This window comes from Peromyscus eremicus, chromosome 3 (genome assembly GCF_949786415.1).
Source record: "Peromyscus eremicus chromosome 3, PerEre_H2_v1, whole genome shotgun sequence".
NCBI lineage: Eukaryota > Metazoa > Chordata > Mammalia > Rodentia > Cricetidae > Peromyscus > Peromyscus eremicus.
In genome coordinates this window covers 157,670,177-157,690,574 of record NC_081418.1, presented here as the reverse complement: position 1 = coordinate 157,690,574, position 20,398 = coordinate 157,670,177, and the positions used below count along the sequence as shown (strand labels likewise).

At 37.6% G+C, this 20,398-nt stretch overlaps 1 protein-coding gene across 1 annotated transcript in view; it reads right to left on the bottom strand.

The window, feature by feature from the left end:
* The window catches only part of Bicd1 (BICD cargo adaptor 1), a 109,665-nt gene that overhangs the window by 46,834 nt on the left and 42,433 nt on the right, over window positions 1-20,398 (bottom strand). Inside the window, exons 3-4 of the mRNA XM_059257183.1 lie at window positions 6,194-6,346; window positions 179-604 (exon numbers count right to left, since the gene is read on the bottom strand). Of these exons, the coding sequence (XP_059113166.1) occupies window positions 179-604; window positions 6,194-6,346 (579 nt within the window). The remainder of the gene's footprint in view (window positions 1-178; window positions 605-6,193; window positions 6,347-20,398) is intronic.

Below are 20,398 nucleotides of genomic sequence, written 5' to 3'. Positions count from 1 at the left end.
TTTTCAACATTCTTTCTGTCATGTCTTTCTAAAATATCATACTTCTAAATTTTCTAGCTGAAGAATCAATATGTGAAAAAATTAATCAGGAAGAAAAATCTGAGAACCAGAAGTCCTATAGCACACTGCATACCATCAACATGGAATTCATTCTTGTAGATTTAAATGAAGCTCTTACCTGCATGAGCTGCTGCTTCAGTTTCTGAATTTCTGAAATGTTCAGTTCACTGAATAAATCAGACACGGGGTGTAGGGATTCTCCTTTCCTTGATGTGGAAGTACGATAGTCTCCATTCAGTTTCCCAAGAGGCCCATGGATATGCCCATTCATCTTGTCATCATTGTTTGGCTCACTCCCATCCTCAGCAAACTTGAGCCCATCTACTGAGATGCTGATGTGGTTATCACTAAGGTTGATGTACTGGGACAGCTCCTTCCTCAGGTTGTTTTTTTGTTCTCTTTCATTTTTTAGTGTCTCAAGGGCTTCTTCCAACTGATGCTCTGCAATCTCTTTTAGTCGAATGGCATCTTCCAGCTGGCTGTTCAGTAGCACTGTTTCTTCTTCAAATCGCTTAATTTCATGCTTTAAGCCTTCATATTCAACCTAAATTAGGTTAAAAAAGATTCATAAAACTAAAATTTGGGCCTTACAAAAATTTCCATTAAACACTCTAATGGACTTAATCATTTAAGTATAAACAGTCTATAAAATAAATAATAAAAAGTACATACTATATTCTTATGGTACACAAAAGTTACACAGATATAAACACATACACTCATACACATATCTATATATACAACTAGCTATATTTTAAAAATAAAAATATATAATTTAACATCTAGCAGAAATGAAAAGGTATCTATTATATTAGGACATTTTTTAGGATCTAGTGGAAAAAAGGATACATTATTTATTAGGATCTATTGTTTTTCTAATAAACAACAATAAAATATTTTGGTAACATTTTTTCAAATTTTTGAATATGTAACACCCAAAAAAAAAATTTTTACTGCCAATGTTTTATTTCATTAATAAAACACAGTTTTAATATACACACAAACATTTGTTTAAAAGATCACAATAAGACCAAAATTTCAATAAAACATCATTGAGAGTAAGATAAAAAAATGCCAAAAAAATTAACCCCAAATAATGAGTATCTATACTGTTAGTGATGTAATATTCTTTTGAATTATAATAGGGAGTCTACTCAAACAACCTTTGGTCATAGGAACTATAGATTACAGTGTCTCTGAGCTGGTATGCCTTCCTGGAGATTCTTCCATGGTACTAACCATATGCCACCTTTTAAAAACATGTTATCTGGGGCACACATGGTGCTATATGTCTTTAATCCCAGAACTCTGGAGGCAGGTACAAGTAGATATCTGTGAGTTTGAGGCCAGCATGGACTACATAGTAAGTTTCCAGGCCAGTCAGGGTTACATATTGAGCCCCTGTCTCAATAAAAAAATAAATAAGTGCCTTTTTATTCTCCTAGATATCCCTTAGTATATCAATGCTCCTCCACAATGTTTAAAACCAAATTCTGCTCTTCAATAAGCATTTGCTTAATAGATAACTACTTTGAAAAAAAAACTAGAACAAGTACTAGACATTATCTTACTAGATACTAATATAAACTGTACATTTAGTTTTATATTTATTTGTATTTTTATTGTTTAAATTGAATCAGGGATCATAGACCATCATTGCTTTCATATAATATTTCTCTACCATTTTCATAACCTTAATGTAATTTTTTTATTGTAAAAATGTTGAAGTACCAGTTTAGTTCAGATGTAGATTTGGCTGAAATAAACAAGACCTAATTGAAAATGCCTTAGTTAAGATAGAAGGACTTTACCCTGTGTAACAGAATGGGAATGGATAGCCAAGGCAAGCTTGCAATCTCAGCTCCATGAGATCCTCTGTGAACCAGGCCTCTCTCTTGCTACATAACCTCCTACTACAGTCCACACAATCCAGGAGGGCTTTGCCATCTTGACTGTGTCCCCAGTGGAATGAAGGAAAGGATATATCCTCTCCCTTTAAGGACCCCTCAAAGTTGCCCACATTGTTTTTCCTCATATACATATAACATTTTGCTGTAAAGAAAGTGAAAAATGTAATCTCTAGTAGGATCAGACTTGTACAGTTGAAAATTGTAAATAAAATGGAAGAAGGGTGTGGTGGTATTGTGTTCCCCAAAATATTGTGTACCTTAATAAACTTATCTGGGGTCAGAGAACAGACAGCCACTAGATACAGAGGCTAGAAAATGGTGGCACTCACGCCTTTAATCCTAGCATTCTAGAGACAGAAATCCCTCTGGATCTCTGTGAGTTCAAGGCCACATTGGAAACAGCCAGGCATGGTGACTCACGCCTTTAATCCCAGAAAGCAGCCTTTAATCCCAGGGAGTGATGGTAGAAAGCAGAAAGGTTTCTAAGGCGTGAGGACCAGAAACTAGCAGCATTTGGCTGGTTAAGCATTTGGCTGGTTAAGCAGTCAGGCTTTCAAGCAGCAATTCAGCTGAGACCCATTCTGGAGGAGGACTTAGAGGCTTCCAGTCTGAGGAAACAGGACCAGCTAAGAAACTGGCAAGGTGAGATAGCTGTGGCTTGTTCTGTCTCTCTGATCTACCAGCATTGACCCCAATAACTGGCCTCGGGTTTGATTTTATTAATAAGACTCTCTAAGATTCCTGCTACAGAAGGGAACAACAGCATTCAGTGTTATAGAAGGTCACTAGACTAATGGCACAGGGAACACACTATGGACGATTCATGAATAAAAGCTGTTTCTAAGAGTATTTAGTTACATATGGGGATGAGGAGAGTATTAATTCTTTAAAGAATGTTCACCACCCTACAGTTTGGTACATGGTTGATAGACCTGACTGAGTGATTATAACAGATTTAAACTAGAATAGACCTAGACCTTGTTTTTGAGCAAGCCCCTCTGAAAGAATTTGAACTTTTAGTTCACCTTTGCTGAATTACTGGCACAAATAATTGATTTATAAGTGAATTATCATATTACAGACTCAAGAATACAACTAGCAATAATTGTAAAAACTCAAAATGCAAACCAGTTAGGAAAACAAAACCATCTATTGTGGTTTGAATGTGAAATATTTATGCGTTTGAACACTTAGTCACCAGCTGGTGGTGCTGTTTGGAAAGGTTATGGAACCTTTGGGAGATGGGATCTCACTGGAAAACATCAGTTACTAGGGAGAGAACTTAAGGCTTTATAACCTGGCCAGATTCATGTTCTTGCCTCTATACCTTTTCTATCTGCAACCATGCCTTTCCGATCATAAGGGACTGTTACCTCCAAGCACCAAAAGACAAAATGAAACTTTTCTCCAGTAAGTTGCCTTTTTCATAGTATTTTAATCACAGCAATAAGAAAGTAGCTAAGACAGAAATTGGTACCAAGAAGTAAAATCATTGTTGTGATAAACCTGACCATGAGGTTCTTAAGCATTAGGAACTGGTTTGTGGAAGAATGTGGAAGAATTTGGGACTTTGGGCTAGAAAAGCTCTGGAATAGTGAAAAACAAAGTTTGATGGGTTGTTCTGGTAGGATTTTGGAAAGTCAAATAAAGAGAGAAATGCAGATAATGGTGGGTTGGCGAATGATAGTTCAGAGGGAAACAAAGAATCTATGCAGGATGTCATTCATGTGATATTTTAGCTGAATTAAAATATAATGGACTCATGTGCTTTGTTTGTGAATATCCAGGCAGGACACAATTCTACATGTTTAATGGTTATTACTATTTTTATGTAGGTCTTAGGTGATAAAGAGTAATAACTGGGGTAGAAAGGTATTAAAAATATGTCTCTTTCAAAAGAAGAAAACCTAAGCTCCGATGTCCATGTAATTTCCAGTTCCTGGTAAGCAATTACTTAGGGAAATATTTACCTAGGTTGAGCACATAGAATCTGATAACTGTGATATGAGCAAACCAGGCTCCAGCTCAAGGTGGCAGCAGAACTTACTAGTGACTAGTTTTGCGGGCATGAGAGATAAGAAAGGATCATGAAGTCTTCTTCCACAGTTTCAAAGACTTTTGAGAACAGGCAGCATGTGGCATGGGTAAAGTTCCTGAAAGTAGGCCCTGGGAATCCATTGTGTGAAGCTGTGAAAGTGAATCCTAAGTTGTAGTGGAGACACAAAATATTGGAGATACCAGAATCATGAGACATCTGCCAAGGAAAGCTGTAGGTGTGGTATGAAGCCTACCTAAGACAAAGGCTGTATGTACTGCAGAGGGCAGAGCCGGAGGAACGGGGCCCAGCCACTTTCATCACAAGCCCCAGATGGCAGACATGAAGCTGTAGGATTTAGTTACACTAAATATATTTTGCACCAAGAAATGCCCATGATCCTAGAGAGGCTAGAAGCAGAATGTTGTGGTTTGAATGTGAAATGTCCCCTGTAGGCTCATATATTTGAATACATGACTCCCACCTAGTGGTGCTGTTTGGGAAGGTGGTGGAAATTTTAGGAAGTAGAGTCTTGCTAGTGGAAGTTGGTAACTGAAGGTAGGCCTTGAGGACTTATAGCCCAGGTCCACTACCTGATCACTTCTCTGTTTCCCATGTAATATGACCATCCAACTTTTTGTTCCTGTTGCCATGCCTTTCCTGCTTGCTACCTGCATTCCCCACCATGATGGACTACCTCCCCAGCAACTGTAAACCAAAATAGATCCTTTCTCCCAAAGTTTTTTTTTGCCAGGGTGTTTTATTACAGCAACAAAAAGGAACTAAGACACCATCCAAGCCTCGTTACAGGAAGAAAACGTAAATTACAATGGATTTTTATAATAAGGTTACAGCTAAAAAAGAAATCAAGTATTTAAAATGAAAGGAAGAGACAGACAGGAGGAGGAGAGATGAAAGAAAGGGGAAGAAAACAAAGAAAAAGACAGGAAGGAAAGGGAGGAGAGGAGAGAGAAAAGAGATGAGAGAAAGAGGAAGGGGCAGAGAGGAGAAAAAGGAAGGGGAGGGGAGGGAGGGAAGGAAAGGGGGAAGGGAAGGGAAGGGAAGGGGACAGAGAAGGGAAGGGGGAAGGGGAAGGGGAGGAAAGCAGACAAGTTTTTATAGGAAGATGTGGTTGATATATTGTGTACCCCAATAAACTTATCTGGGGGTCAGAGAACAGAACAGCCACTATATTAAACATAGGTTTAGGCAGTGGCAGCACACGCCTTTAATCCTAGCATTCTGGAGGCAGAGATCCATCTGGATCTCTGTGAGTTCAAGGCCACATTGGAAACAGCCAGGCATGGTGACTCACACCTTTAATCCCAGGAAGTGATGGCAGGAAGCAGAAAGGTATATAAGGTTTGAAAACCAGAAACTAGAGGCTTTTTAAGCTTTTAGACTTTTGAGCAGAAGTTCAGCTGAGATCCATTCGGGTGAGGACTCAGAGGATTCCAGTCTGAGGAAACAGGATCAGCTGAGGAAGTGGAGAGGTGAGGTTAGCTGTGGCTTGTTCTGCTTCTCTGATCTTCCAGCATTCACCTCAATACCTGACTCTGGGTTTGTTTTTATTAATAAGACCTTTTAAGATTCATTCTACAGAAAGATCTTAAGGATGCTATATAAAACAAGTTAGTACACCCAACAACAACAAGAAGTTGCTAAGTTAAATTTATCATAATACATCTGACTTACTACTAAAACAAATTAGCATTCTTCTTACTTAATAAAACTGCATTGTAAACTATACTACTTACATTTCTTTCTTATAAATTTTAGCTGACATAGGAAGATTGAGAAATTCCAGTGAACAAATTAAAGGAGTATAAAAAGATCTGACAAGTTCTTTCTTAAGAAATAAAGTATAGGGCTGATGAGATGGCTCAGCAGTTAAAGAGCACATGCTGCTCTTCCAGAGCACATGCTGCTCTTCCAGAGCACATGATCTCAATTGTCAGCACCCATGTCAGGTGTCTCACAAGTACCTCTAACCCAGACTCCAGGGAGATTCAAAGCCTGTAGCCCCCACAAGCACCTGCACCCCTGTTTGTGCTCATACACATGCATAAAATTGTAAAACTAAGTATTTTAGGAAAAAAAGGAATAAAGAGAAGAGTGAACCTCATTTATTAGAAAATGTAGACCCATCTGTGGTATAACTTTTTAAGAAAATCTTCTTAAGCCTCACCTGGTTCTGTTTTAATGTGGACACTAGTTTCTGTAACGTAATATTTTCTTCTTCCAGTTCTGTATAGTCCTGAAGGAGTCTGGTCTCCCGGAATTTATATTCTCGGATTTCATCTTTCATTCGTATTCTCTGTAGCTCCACCATCTCATTGTTCTGAAACAACAATATAAACAATCAGTATAAAACTTCCTTATTCTAGGTTTTAGAAAATGTAGGGGGAAAATACTTGTTAAATAACATAAAAGATTTCCTGGGCCGGGCAGTGGTGGCGCATGCCTTTAGTCCCAGCACTCGGGAGGCAGAGCCAGGTGGATCTCTGTGAGTTCGAGGCCAGCCTGGTCTACAGAGTGAGATCCAGGAAAAGCGCAAAGCTACACAGAGAAACCCTGTCTCGAAAAACCAAAAAAAAAAAAAAAAAGATTTCCTGGAATTAAATTGGTACTGCCTTTTTAGATGACAATTTAATTATATCTAGCAAAATTTCTAAGCACAAATACCTGACCCTAAGCACAAGCAATTTGACATTTAAAAATCATCCTTAAACATATTTTCAAATTAATAAATAAAAAGCTAAGCAAATTCATGTTTATTCACACAAAGAATGGGAAATAGACTAAATTTTTGCTATTTGGAGTCACACTGAAATAAATTATTTTACTCTTGAATTATAAAATTATTTAAGATGATGAGAAATACAATCAGAGGGAACTTTAATGATGTTAAAATGGAAATATAGCTACAATGTATTATTAAATATAAAAATAAGCTGTAGACTAGTATGCACAGTAGGATCTCATAAGTGTTAAAAATAAGGGAGTGGGCTAGAAAGATGGCTCAGTGGCTAAGAGCACTTGCTGTTCTTGTAGAGGACCTGGATTGGATTCCCAGGGCCACATGGCAGCTTACAACCATTTGTAACTCCAGTTTAGCATATTCCATGCCTTCTTCCACTTCCACAGGCACCAGACATGCATTCAGTGCACTAACACACATATAGAGAAAATACTTACACACATAAAATTATATATATATATAATATTTGGTTTTTCAAGACAGGGTTTCTCTGTGTAGTTTTGGTGCCTGTCCTGGATCTCACTCTATAGACCAGGCTGGCCTTGAACTCACAGAGATCTGCCTGGCTCTGCCTCCAGAGTGCTGAGATTAAAGACATGTGCCACTGCCGCCCAGCAAAAATAATAATTTTTAAAGTAAAGATCTCTATTTAAATTAATAAATAAGGGTGACTTCGTATTGTAGTGCACATCTGGATTTCCCGAACTTGGAATGTAGAGGAAGGAGGATTGGGGGTTCATGGATAGCTTGGGTTATATGACTCTCTCTCAAAAAACAAAACAATAAAAATGAATGAAATTAAAGAAATGCATACATGTGTACATGCATACACAAACAAACTTCACTTTTATGTTATAAATATATTTGTGAAAATTCTCTCCAAATTTGTTAATAGTGGTTATTTGGCAGGGGTAGGGTTAGGCAGATCATCACAATAAACAGAGGGCCTATTACTTTAATTGTATAACCTATGGATAACCACAAGCAGGCCCTACAAAAAATTCTCCATTGTTTAAAAACCCTTATTGGTAACCTCTAGGCCATGTATATTTATACTGTACTCCCTTTCTATCTCTGTAGAAAAAATGCACTAACTACTGAACCATGCTAATTTATGACTGATATGACTTATCGCTCTTAAGTATGAATACAGGTAATGAGTGAGGGAGAAACACATCTTTGTGTTCATAGCTTGGGAGATAAACAGGAGTCCTCAAATAAAAAGAGAGTTAGGAAATGTTATATTAAAACTACCCATTTTTTTTCTTCTAGGCCTCTCAGAACCTTTAAAATGCCAATATACATTGAGCTTGTGTATATTAACACTCTGTTAGAGCAAAATACAATATGCACCATTTCCTAAATGTATTTGACTATAAGACCTTTATCTTTTTCAAGGAATATTTTATTTATTTATTTATTTTTCGGTTTTTCGAGACAGGGTTTCTCTGTGTAGCTTTGCGCCTTTCCTGGAGCTCACTTGGTAGCCCAGGCTGGCCTCGAACTAAATACATATCATTTTTTTTTTTTTTTTGGTTTTTCGAGACAGGGTTTCTCTGTGTAGCTTTGCGCCTTTTCCTGGAACTCACTTGGTAGCCCAGGCTGGCCTCGAACTCACAGAATTTTTAAATAATTTATACACTGAATCATTGGAAACAAGAGTATTACATAGGCAGAGAAGCACAACTTCCAGCTACTGAGGCCCTAAACACAGGGAGCTGACAAGAACTCACCTTGCCCTCATACAGCCCAGGGGTCAGAGGCAGCCAAATTATTATCACACCTCACAGGTCAATATTAATTAGTCCTACAAATGACACATGGTACATATTAACCAGGCCAACTCTTCTGTGAAATTCTTCATCTGAACATTTTTCTAAAAGTATACTCTGGACTTTCCAAGCACTTGTCTCCCAGCCCAAACCTCAGGGCAAATAGTCTTTCAATCTAACTTGGTAATGCAAAGGAACCTCTACTTATTCCCTGGTGGTGTAGCACCTCCCTGCCCATCCTCCTAAGTAACCCTAAAAAATATAAATAAATAAAAATAAAAACAACAACAACAAAAATTTTGCCTTTTGGGGAGTGGGATGGTGTTGGTGAGACATTGAGGCTTAACTTCAGACTTCTGCCATGATGTTGGTGTTGTGAAGAATTCCTGGAAAGAAGCTGTGTCTGCAAAGACTGGCTGGTTAAAACTGTACTGATGCTGAGAGTTCGGAATGTTGCTGGTCCAGAGACTAACTACCTTATCTTGGGCTGCCTTCAAGACCATCAGTAGTCATTCCTTATCCATCTGTAGAGTGGTAGAACTAACATCCTATGACTAATAGATTTTTTAAAAAAGGGAAAAAAAAACCTTTTGAAATCTATTAACTTAGTAGACCACTTGCTTTCACCATCCCAAAAGCTAAGAATGTCATCAGACATCATTTGCAGCCTACAGAAAAGCTTCCTCCATCTTGCTATAACTACCTCTCTGATGTCCCCACCAATGTATTTTAAATATGTCTTGATTTATGACTTTCTTTGGTCTGTAAAACTATAAAACTTCATAAAACCACTTCCATGTTGGAACATGGAATTTGGGATAACCTAAGTCTATGTTCCCAGGCCACAGTCATTCACAATGGCTCCAGAATAAACTATCTCTTATTCCCTTTAAGATGAGAGCTGTGTTTAGTACTTCAAAAGTTTTTGATGCCAAAATGTGGGACTCTGAAAATAATCCATTTTTCACCAGAGGAAGGACCTGAGTGAAAGCCAGTTCCCTGCCTGGAACTGTTGAGTCTGAGCTCCTTGGTGTTATTTCCTCAGGTGGGTGGTTAGTGAGTGCTTTCTGCGGCTCATGGGCTTCTCCTGCTTTGGTCAACAGTCCACTTGTTTATTCTGAGCTAGTAAATTAAGGATCCCAATAGAACATAAACCTTTTTAGTTTACTTTCAAAGTTCTTGGTTTAAGGTATCTAGTTCATTTGTTTGCTTTGAAAGCAGCTTGGTTTAGAAACTTAGTTTGGTTTGGCTTGCTTGCTTGCTTTCAGATCTCTAAAGGCATTTTGGATTTTGCTAAAAATTGGAACTTTAAACGCTGTTTGTTTTCTCGTTTTTTTGTTTGTTTGTTTGTTTGTCTTGGCTTTCTTTGTCTTTGAAATATTTTTGATTTATTATCTTTTGGGCTTTGTCTCCTGACACTCCTCCTCAACTTAAAATTTGGGGTAACCTTTATCTGTGTTATCAGGCCATGGCCACTGAAAATGGCTCCAGAATAAATGATCTTTTATTCCCTTTAAGGTGACAGCTGTGGTTTTGTGTGTGTGTGTGTGTGTGTGTGTGTGTGTGTGTGAATGAGGTTAATAAACCTCTTGCCTAAAGTGACTTAATAGCTTAGCACCCCTTCTCTCCCTCTTCCTCTCCCTCTTTCTTTCTCTCTCACCCTCCCTCTCCTTCTTCCTCCTCTCCTGGACCTCCTTAAAAACGTAGTAGATGAAGTAAATCACAAAGCAAGCCAAACGTTATTTAAATAATGGCATAAAATTTAAAAGTAAAAGACTAAGTAAAATGCATGTGGGAACCCATAGAGGCTCTCTGTTAAGGCCTTGCTCAAGGTCAGAGAGTCTGAGCTTGCTTTACCCAGGAGGGCTGCATAATGGGATGATTTGACCATGGGCGTGGTTACCAAGTGTTCTGAAGGGTCTACACTTGGCTGAACATTATGCTTTGATCTTGCAAGGGCTTTTGCCTCTCCTCTTGGCATTGTTTAAAAAGCCCTTTTGAATAAAGTCTCAAGGCAGCTAGGTATTGACCCAGGGGCCTCCCAAAGCTATCCTGTGTCTCTGTCTTTCACCTTGTCACTATCTTTCTTTCTGTCATTTCCTCATTCCTCTCTCCTCCACCCAAGAACCCTTCAAAAGGTCAGGGGTGGTCCTCGACAGACTCCCCCTCAAACGTAAAAAGGTTAGACAAGATAATCACGTCCTGTGAATGAGTTCAGGACATGCCATGTTCACATCTTGATTATTTTAAGCTGAAAGTACTGGAGGAAACAGCAGATACAGAAAGGGCCTCCTGCCCTTCCCTTTCAACCTGAAGCTGGCCAGAAGAGAAAAGTACTGTCTTTCTATATAGGAGAAGAACACTCTTACCATCAGAGACAGAAATCATGCTGAAATAGATTTATACAAACAAATTTACTAAGGTAAGTCTGATTTCCCACTGCCTTCTCCCAACAATTTACTAGGTCAAAACCTCAGCATAGGCAGAGGCAGAAGGGGCTCTGTGAGTTTGAGGCCAGCCTGGTCTACACAGCAAGTTCCAAGCCTGCCAGGAATACATAGTATGACCCAAAAAACAAAACTAACAACAAAAAAAAGTTAAGACTGGAATATTTAGGTATTGTTAGTCTTCTATATTTAAAATACTAGAGAATCTTTATTTTTTTTTTCAATATCTGGCTATAAAAATCATTGGCTCCCATGTTCTATTTTAGAAAATATTTATGAAAAGCAATTGATTTAATTTTGGAGAAGTTGATAAAAAAATTCTTTCCTATAGACAACTGAAACAAAGATTTCTTTTTTAATTATTTCTTTTATTTTTTTGAGGTTATAATATAATGGCATCATTTTCCCCTTCCCTTTTCTCCATCCAAACCCTCCCATATAGCCTTCCTTGTTTTCCTTCAAACTCACAGCCTCTTTTTCATTAATTGTTGTTACACACACACACACACACACACACACACACACACACACACACACACCCCTAAATATGTAAATACAACATGCTCAGTATGTACAATGTTACTTGTGTGTGTGTGTTTTCAGGACTGACTATATGGTACTGGATAACCAATTGGTAGGCTCTTCTCTGGGGAAGACTATTTCTTCCACCCTCAGCTTCTGAAATTTCCAGGAGACATAGCCTCACAGCAAATTCCCTGATCCTCTGGCTCTTAAAACCTTCCCTGCCTCCTCTTCTGAAATGATCCCTGAGCCTTAGGTGCAGGAGTTGTATTGTAGATGTACCCAATTTCTTAAGCTACTTTTATCAAAGATGTTAACAATAGCAGTTTGAAACAAAAAGGCTGAACCTGTCTTCCAAACTAGTTTATTAAGAACACATGGGCATTGATAACTTAAAAAAAAAATCAGACCATTTAGAGATGAATCAAGAATGGAAGGGCTAATCCACAAGGATGACCCCAGCTAAGACTCCTAGCAATAGTAGAGAGGGTACCTGAACTGGTCTTCTCCTATAATCCTATATAATATCCTATAATCTCCTATAATCTCTTATAATCAATTATAATCCTATAATTGGTGATTACCCTGATTGTCAACAGAGCACCTTCATCCAGTAACTGATGGAAGCAGATGCAGAGATCCACAGCCAAGCATTAAGCTCCAGGAGTCCAGTTGACAAGAAGGAGGAGGGATTGTATGAGTAAGAGGGATCAAGATCATGGTGGAGAAACCCATAGAGACAGCTGACCTGAGCTAATGGGAGTTCATGGACCCTGGACCAAGAGCTAGGGAGTCTGCATGGGACAGACATAGGCCCTCTGAATGTGGATGACAGTTGTATATATTGGTCTGTTTGTGGGGCCTCTAGCAGTGGGATCAGAACCTGTCCCTGGCACATGAGCTAGCTTTTTGGAACCTATTCCCCATGTAGGCATGCCTCTCCCAGCCTTGATGCAGTAGGAGAAGGTTGGTCCTGTCTTAATAAGATATGACATGCTTTGTTGACTCCCATAGGAGGCCTGACCCTTTCTGAACAGAGGAGGAGTGGACAGGGGGGATAGATGGGAGGTGGGGAGAGGGAACAGGAAGAGAGGAGGGAGGAGAAATTGTAGTTGGTATGTAAAATAAATGAAAAATTTTAATAAAGAATGGAAGGGCTACCAAAATAACTGAAACATAAAAAAAACATAACACTTGTAAACTTTATACATATTATTATATGGTGAGAGCTAATATTGGTTAGTATATCAAAAAGGGAATTTATGTGCGCAATCTACATTCCTAGAAGTGGTTAGGTAAGAAGTTAGTAAATACACTGTTAGGAGTTCTTGGAAGCACACAAGAAAATCATTGTAGGAACCAGCTATATATATACAAAAGCTAAAATATCACCAAGACTTCTTAAGCCATGACTTGACCTTTGGAAAAGTCCTTGACTTTTCCAAGTAGAGTAGCTTTTGTGATAGTAGCTGGGTTCCATTACATTTTCCTGCAGCCTGCAGCATTATGGTAATAATTAAATGGTGTATCCTTGCTGTCAGAGTAGATACAAAGAACAATAAAACAGGACAGAAATGGGCAGAAGAGAGCTCAAAGAAAGCAGACCAGAATATAAAGTCACAACAGAATAAAGACAGAATGATGAAGCACTAAAAGTAAATATTAGAACATAACAATTGGCAGTAGATTTCTGTAATTTGAGAAGGGTCAAAGAAAAAAGACAGGGCAAGATACTCAACTTAAAACTGTTAAAATTTAGCCAATAGGAAATAGTCAGTAATTAAAAAAAAATTACCAAAACCTCAATGTGTCAAAAGGAAAACAAATCCAACAAGCAAATGATAAGCAGAGTAAAAAACTCGTACCAAAAGATTAAGAAAAATCAATTAGTATTTAGCAAACACTAATAGTAGGACACTAAACTCTAATAAATGTGCAAATTTTAAGACAAATAAATTATTCCTTTGGGCTAGAGAGATAGCTCAGCAGTTAAGAGCACTGGCTCTTAACTGAACCCAGGTTCAATTCCCGGCACTCACATAGCAGCTCACAATTGCCTATAAACTGCCTTTCAGGGGATCTGACACCTTCACAGAGACATACATACAGGCAAAACACAAATGCACATGAAATAAAAAAAAGTAAATTATTTTTAAAAATTATTCCTTAAGTTCACATTTAGTTTATAAATTATTTATTCTACAAATAAACAAAAATGGCATGTTTCTTATTAATTCTTTGACTTTTTTCTGGGTATCTATATATGCTAAGCTTTGTTAAAGGATAACCTCATAAACTCATCAAAATAGCATTATTGAGCCAGGCTTGGTGGTGCATGACTCCAATCCCAGCATTCAGGGGACAGAATCAGGAGGATCAAGAATTCAAGCTATTTAGCCAGTTTAAGGCCAGTCCAGGCTAACGTGAGACTCCATCTCCAAAAACAACAATGCCACTGTTTACCTACCAAGCAAGTAACCAAGAAAAGTAAGTAACTAAGAAGAAAAAAAAATTGTGTGTGTATATGTTAAGCTTCATATATATATATGAAGCTTAACATATGTCAGGTACCTTATTTGGTCCTTATATGGCCCTAATAGCTCATGTCTTGAGAGCTTTGGGAAGTGGTGAAACCTTTAAAAGACTGAATAAGTTAGTTTACTGGGGTATGTCCTTTAGGAGAATTCTGGATTCTAGCCCCACTTCCTCTATTGTCTTTGCCTCCCAGCTATCATGTATTGAACATTTTGCTCTGCCATAGATCCCTATATTGGGCCACCTTGCCACAGGCCCAGAAGCAATAGAAACAGTTGACTATGGGCAGAAATCTTTAAAATCATGCACCAAAATGCACGTTTCTTCCTTATAAGTATTTGTGGCAGGTATTTTCTCAATGATAGAAAGCTGATTAACACACAGGGCTTGGTGAAGTGGTAATTTTTAAAAAGACAGTCTCGTGTACTCAGAATAGCCTCAAACTCAGTATGTAGTGAAGAAGACTTCCAGTATCTTATCACCTGCTTCTACTTCCTAAATGGTAGGATCACTATGGCTGGCTTTCTTTTTATAGATTTTTTTCTTTTCTTTTTTAAAGATAGGCACTCACTATATAACCCAGGCTGGCTTCAAACTTGTCATTCTGCCTCAGCATCCCAAGTGCTAGGATTATAATCATGAACCATAGGCTGGCTAAAATGGAAAACTTTTTTATCTTACTAATAGGAACAAAAAGTGGTTTGATTATTTATAAAAGAAATATAGCTTTCTATAGATCTTCTTTTAAAAGTCTGTTCTGATATAGCAACTCTACTTCTACAGTGATCTCTTGAATAAAATCTTAAATATATCTAATAAATGTAGGTAGAAATTTCTGTTCTGCCAACAACTCTCAAATACCCAGCAGTCACTTCCCAAATTACCACACAGAAGCTTATATTAATTTTAACTGCTCAGCTATTAGCTCAGGCTTATTCCTGACTAGCTCTTACACTTAAATTAACCCATAAGTGTTATCTATGTTTAGCCACGTAGCTTGGTACCTTTTCTCAGTTCGGCATTCTCTTCTTGCTTCCTCTGCATCTGGCTGGCGTCCTGTGTGACTCACCTTTCTCTTCCCAGAATTCTCTTTGTCTGTTTATCCTGCCTATACTTCCTGCCTGGCTACTGGACAATCAGTGTTTTATTAAACCAATTCTAGTGACAAATCTTTACAGTGTACAAGAACATTATCTCACAACAAATAAATGTGCACAGATGTCATTGAAATAATAACATAATAATTAATGTTACCTCTGTAATTGTAACTGTTCCAAGTGCTTCACATTGAGCATTTACTCAATACTCATAACAGTCCTGTAAAGTAGGTGCTGTCATTAGTCCCATATGCCAGATAACAATACTGAGGTTCAAGAGGATAAACCATCTGCCTGAGGTCATTCAGTTAATATGTGATGATTAATGTTAATATGGAGGTGAACATACTTATAAAATTTACACTAAGCTTCTCATTTCAATTATCTGTAAAGTTTTAAGTAAGAAATTTATAAACAAGTTGTACTTAGTACATTATTCTTAGTTAGTATGAAATGGTATGTTTCTAGCTTCGATAAAATTTCCTGATAATACAATTTAAGATAAATTATGGCACCCTAGGCCAAGAATAGAGCAAATAAGATTGGTTTTAGTTTGCAACTTGGTAGAATGTATTCAAGAAAATTCAAGTCTAACAGTAATTAAAGCAGGACATCAACATTCTTTTATTGCCAAGACTCCTAGTTGAATTCAGCTTCTATAAAGATTGTGGTCCCTTTTTTATACTATAATAGGATGCCTGGGACTAGGTACTTTATAAAGAAAAGGAATTTATTCCTTACAGTTCTAGAAGCTACAAAATCCAAGCCCATGACATTAGCATTTGGTGAGGGCCTGTGAATGCATCATCTCATGGTGGGTGGTAGTAGGTATTACATGCAAGTTTTTGTGTCTCTTACGGAAATAAAGCAACTTAATCCATATAAGGGCCTCCACCCTCAAGATCTCATTTAACCATAATTATTTCTCCAACAGCATTCAACATACAAATGTGAGAATGAAATTTCCAACATCTGAACCTTAGGAGAACCCATTCAAACCACAGTAATAACCCTGAACTCTACTCAGTTCGGACTGGAGAACAATAAAGAATTGATCAATTGGTTGTTAATAGAGAATTGATCAACTTCAAGGCCATCTAAGATGTGCGTTAGCATAAAAAAATGATCTAAAGCCAGGCCTAGTGATATATACCTATAATTAACAGCAATTAAAAGGCCAAAACATGAATATTCTAAGTTCCAGGACAACCTGACCTATGTAGTAAGTTCAAAGTCTGCTTAGGTTGAATACTGAGGCCCTGTCTCCAAATAACTTATCTTTAGCTGGGGAAATAAATGGTATATAGCTGGTATTTCATACAGAGACCCATTATGTTATAACCTTAGAGCACACAAGCCATGTGTGTTTTGCTCTGAATCAGACACCTACCCGGAGGGAGCAGCCCATGGCGACAGAAGTGCCTTCTAGTGTTAAAATTAATTATAGATGCAATTATGCTCTTCCCACAAACCATATTACAGTGTTTACTTTTGTGACAACTAGGAAAGCTTAGGTGGAAATATCCAAAAGGATGCTTAAAGAGATAGGTTTCAAAATGTCTCATTGGCAAGTACTGCCTGTGAAAGACTGATTCAAACATGATGCAACTGTATTTTATCCCTTGAGCAGTGTAATAAAGAAAGACATTGCCTTACAAATGATGTCTCCAGTACTATCTGGCACAGCATTTGCACAGAGTAGAAAGATCATTGAAAGATCATTCTTGAAGGAGACTTTGCAGTAAATTAAAATACAGCAGTGTTCCATTTCTCTTTGCCACAGACAGACTGGAAAGTTGTGGTTACATATGACTCTTTGCACGTACACATCAAAAGCATTTGCCAACTCAATGGTATTTCTCTCAATCTGAAGCTTAATAGTGGATTTGCCCATCACAATAAGAGAGTAGTAACTCTGTCTGACCTTGGAGTGACTCATTGCCCTTCTATGCTGACTGGTCCAGGCAGAAAGAGTAATGCAAACTGAATTGGGTAAATGACAATGAGATGGATATCACCAGCTCCACTACTTTCATTTTGTCAACTTTAAGCATATCTTTGCTGTTTGTCTAATAGACATTATAGACTGAGATATGAAAAATAACTGGTTGGTAACCAAAGTTATATATTTACTACCTTTTATTCTTCCTATTTCACTTTCTTATTGGTATAGAACATGCAGTTATAAAGGAAGAGATGGTAGTGACATAACCTTGTGGTAGGCTAAATAACAGTCCCAAGTGTACAGATCTCAATCCCTAGAACCTGTGACTGCTGCCTTATATGGTGAGACAAACTCTGCCAATGTGATTAAGTTCAGAAATTAAGATGGAATGTAATTCTGGGTAAGCTGGATAAAGCCTAAGTGCAATCAAATTGCCACATTAAAAAGAAGGCAGACACAAAGAGGAGAGGAAGTGAGGCACTGAAACCAGATGCCATGCTACTGGCTCAGAAAGATGTAAGGAGGGCCACATGCCAATGAGTGCAAAGAAGCCTGCTCTGGGATCTGGAAAAGAACAAGTGCATGTTCCTGTCACCTCCAGAGGGGGTTTGTCTGTGACACCTTGACTTTAACCCAGTAACTCATAGACTTCTGTACTCCACAACTATAAGGAAATCAGTTTTCATTGTTTTAAACCACAATATATTGTAGTTTCTCACTAATGCAGCCATATAAAATTAATGCATCTTCCAAGGATGAGGGTGCAAAAATTGATCCTTGGAGAAAAGAAGGAATCTTACAAACCGGGCAGTAGTAGCTTTAATCCCAGCACTCGGGAGGCATTAGCAAGTGAATTTCTATGAGTTCGAGGCCAGCCTGTTCTACAGAGCTCCAGGACAACCAGGGCTACAAACAGAGAAGCCCTGTCTTGAAAAATTAAAAAAGAATATTACATATTACAATGGTTTATGGTCTTCTCAAGCTATATCTCAGTGTTTAATTTTGTGACAATCAGGAAAAGTTAGAAGAGCACAAAAAAAGACATATTACAAAAAAATTAAAAAGAAATAGTTGTTAAGCTTACAATGACAAGCATATTTTTATTACTTGCAAGGCCCAGCTTCATTATCATGAATTTCTAAGGACAAGAGGTGAGTTGCTATCCTAATAAGCTCTCTTGCAGTGTACATTCACACTACTGAAACAGCTATCCAGAATAACTATCTGGCTTCCACTTTGTACAGGCTGCAAATCTCTACCTCATCTTAAACATACACTCTTTTGTGTCTATATTAAAACAAGAATAATTTGCCTAGAAATAATGTCAATCGCCGGGTAGTGGTGGCACATGCCTTTAATCCCAGCACTCAGGAGGCAGAGGCAGGCAGATCTCTGGGAGTTTGAAGCCGGCCTGGTCTACAAAGTGAGTTCCAGGACAGGCACCAAAACAACATGGAGAAACCCTGTCTCGAAAAACCAACAAAAAAAAAAAAGAAAGAAAGAAAGAAAAGAAAAAGAAAAAAAGAAATGTCAATCTATTATTATGCATATTTCAAAACAGTTGTAGAGTTACACAGTATATCAAAAGAGAGGAAATATATTTGGCATAGATTTCTACAATCTGATACTCTTGTTTATATTTTGAAGTGTTTGTGTACTATGAAAGCCTCAAAAAGATGCTTAGTTACAATTTGTTTTTCAAAAAATTTTTTTAGTAAAACTAAAACTGTATCAGAAAACTATTAAGTCTTTTAATGTTACTGTACAAATGATGATATAAAGCTAAGTAGACAAGTATAACACCCTTCTTATGAAGTCCTCTATATCCTACTTCAATTCAAATTCAAAGTTTGGGCCTAATAACACATGAAGCATGAGTCATATCTTCACTGACTAAGCATTAAAAAGAGTAGCTTGAAGCTGGGCATGGTGACTAATGCCTTAATCCCAGGACTCAGGAGGCAGAGCTCTGTGAGTTCCAGGAAAGTCTGGATTAGTTGTGTTTTTTATGGAGACTTATTCTTACTTATGAATGCCTGGCCTTAGCTTGGCTTGTTTCTAGCCAGCTTTTCTAACTTAAATTATCCCATTTCTCTTTAACTATGTTTTGCCTCTGGGATTTTTACCTTTCTTTATTCTATATATCTTTCTTTCCTTCTTACTCTGTAGCTGGCTGGGTGGCTGCCCCTCTCCTTCTCCTTTTCTCACTCTCACTCTTCCCTAGATTTCTTCTCCTATTTATTCTTTCTGACTACCAGCCCCACCTATTTCTCTCTCCTGACTACCTATTGGTCATTCATCTCTTTACTAGACCAACCAGGTATTTTAGACAGGCAAAGTAACACAGATTTACAGAGTTCAACAAATGAAACATAAAAGAATACAACACATCTTTGCATCATTAAACAAATATTCCACAGCATAAACAAATGTAACACATCTTAAACTAATATTCCACAACAGCCTGGTCTATGTAGTGAGTTCCAGAACAGCCAGGGCTACATAGAACCTGTCTCAAATAAAACAAAATAAAAAGTATAGTTTAATTATATATATATATATATATATATATATATATATATATATATATATATAATATGATAAAACTCACTACATTGCTCAAATATAAGCTTCCTGTAACTTTAAGAAATTAAATCTTAAATAGATTCATTTGATTGTATCTTTGATTGTCAGAGTGAGGCATAAATTCCCACAGGAAAATTCAATGGTTGAACAGAATCTGAGTCAAGCTAGACTTTCCAACCAGGATAGTCTGCATAAATATAGGTCAAGATATGGAAAAAAATTTAATTGTTCACTAAGCATTCCATCTGAAATGCTGACTGCATTACTTCTCCATCTGCCCAGGCTGCATAGGGAACAAAACCTGAGCTCAAGGTGAAAGAAAAATATTTAAAATCAAAGTACTATTTTTAGTCTAAGAATCAGTATGTGCAAAACAGATTGAGCATGTATCCTTATTCTTGTATTGTAAGAGGTGGGAATGCTGTGGGATGGTCTTTCTGTATGCTGTAAACATATATTGCTACCATTGGTTAATAAAGAAGCTGCTTTGGCCTATGGCAAGACAGGTTATAGCCAGGCAGGAAATCCAAGCAAAGACACAGGGAGAAGAAAGGTGGTGTCGGGGCAGATGCTGCAAGCTGCCAGGGGAACAAGATGTAATGGAACTTAGGTAAAGCCACGAGACACATGATTAATAGAAATGGGTTAATTTGAGATAAAAGAGCTATTTAATAATAAGCCTGAGCCATAGACCAGTTTGTAATCAATATAACCCCTGTGTGTGTACT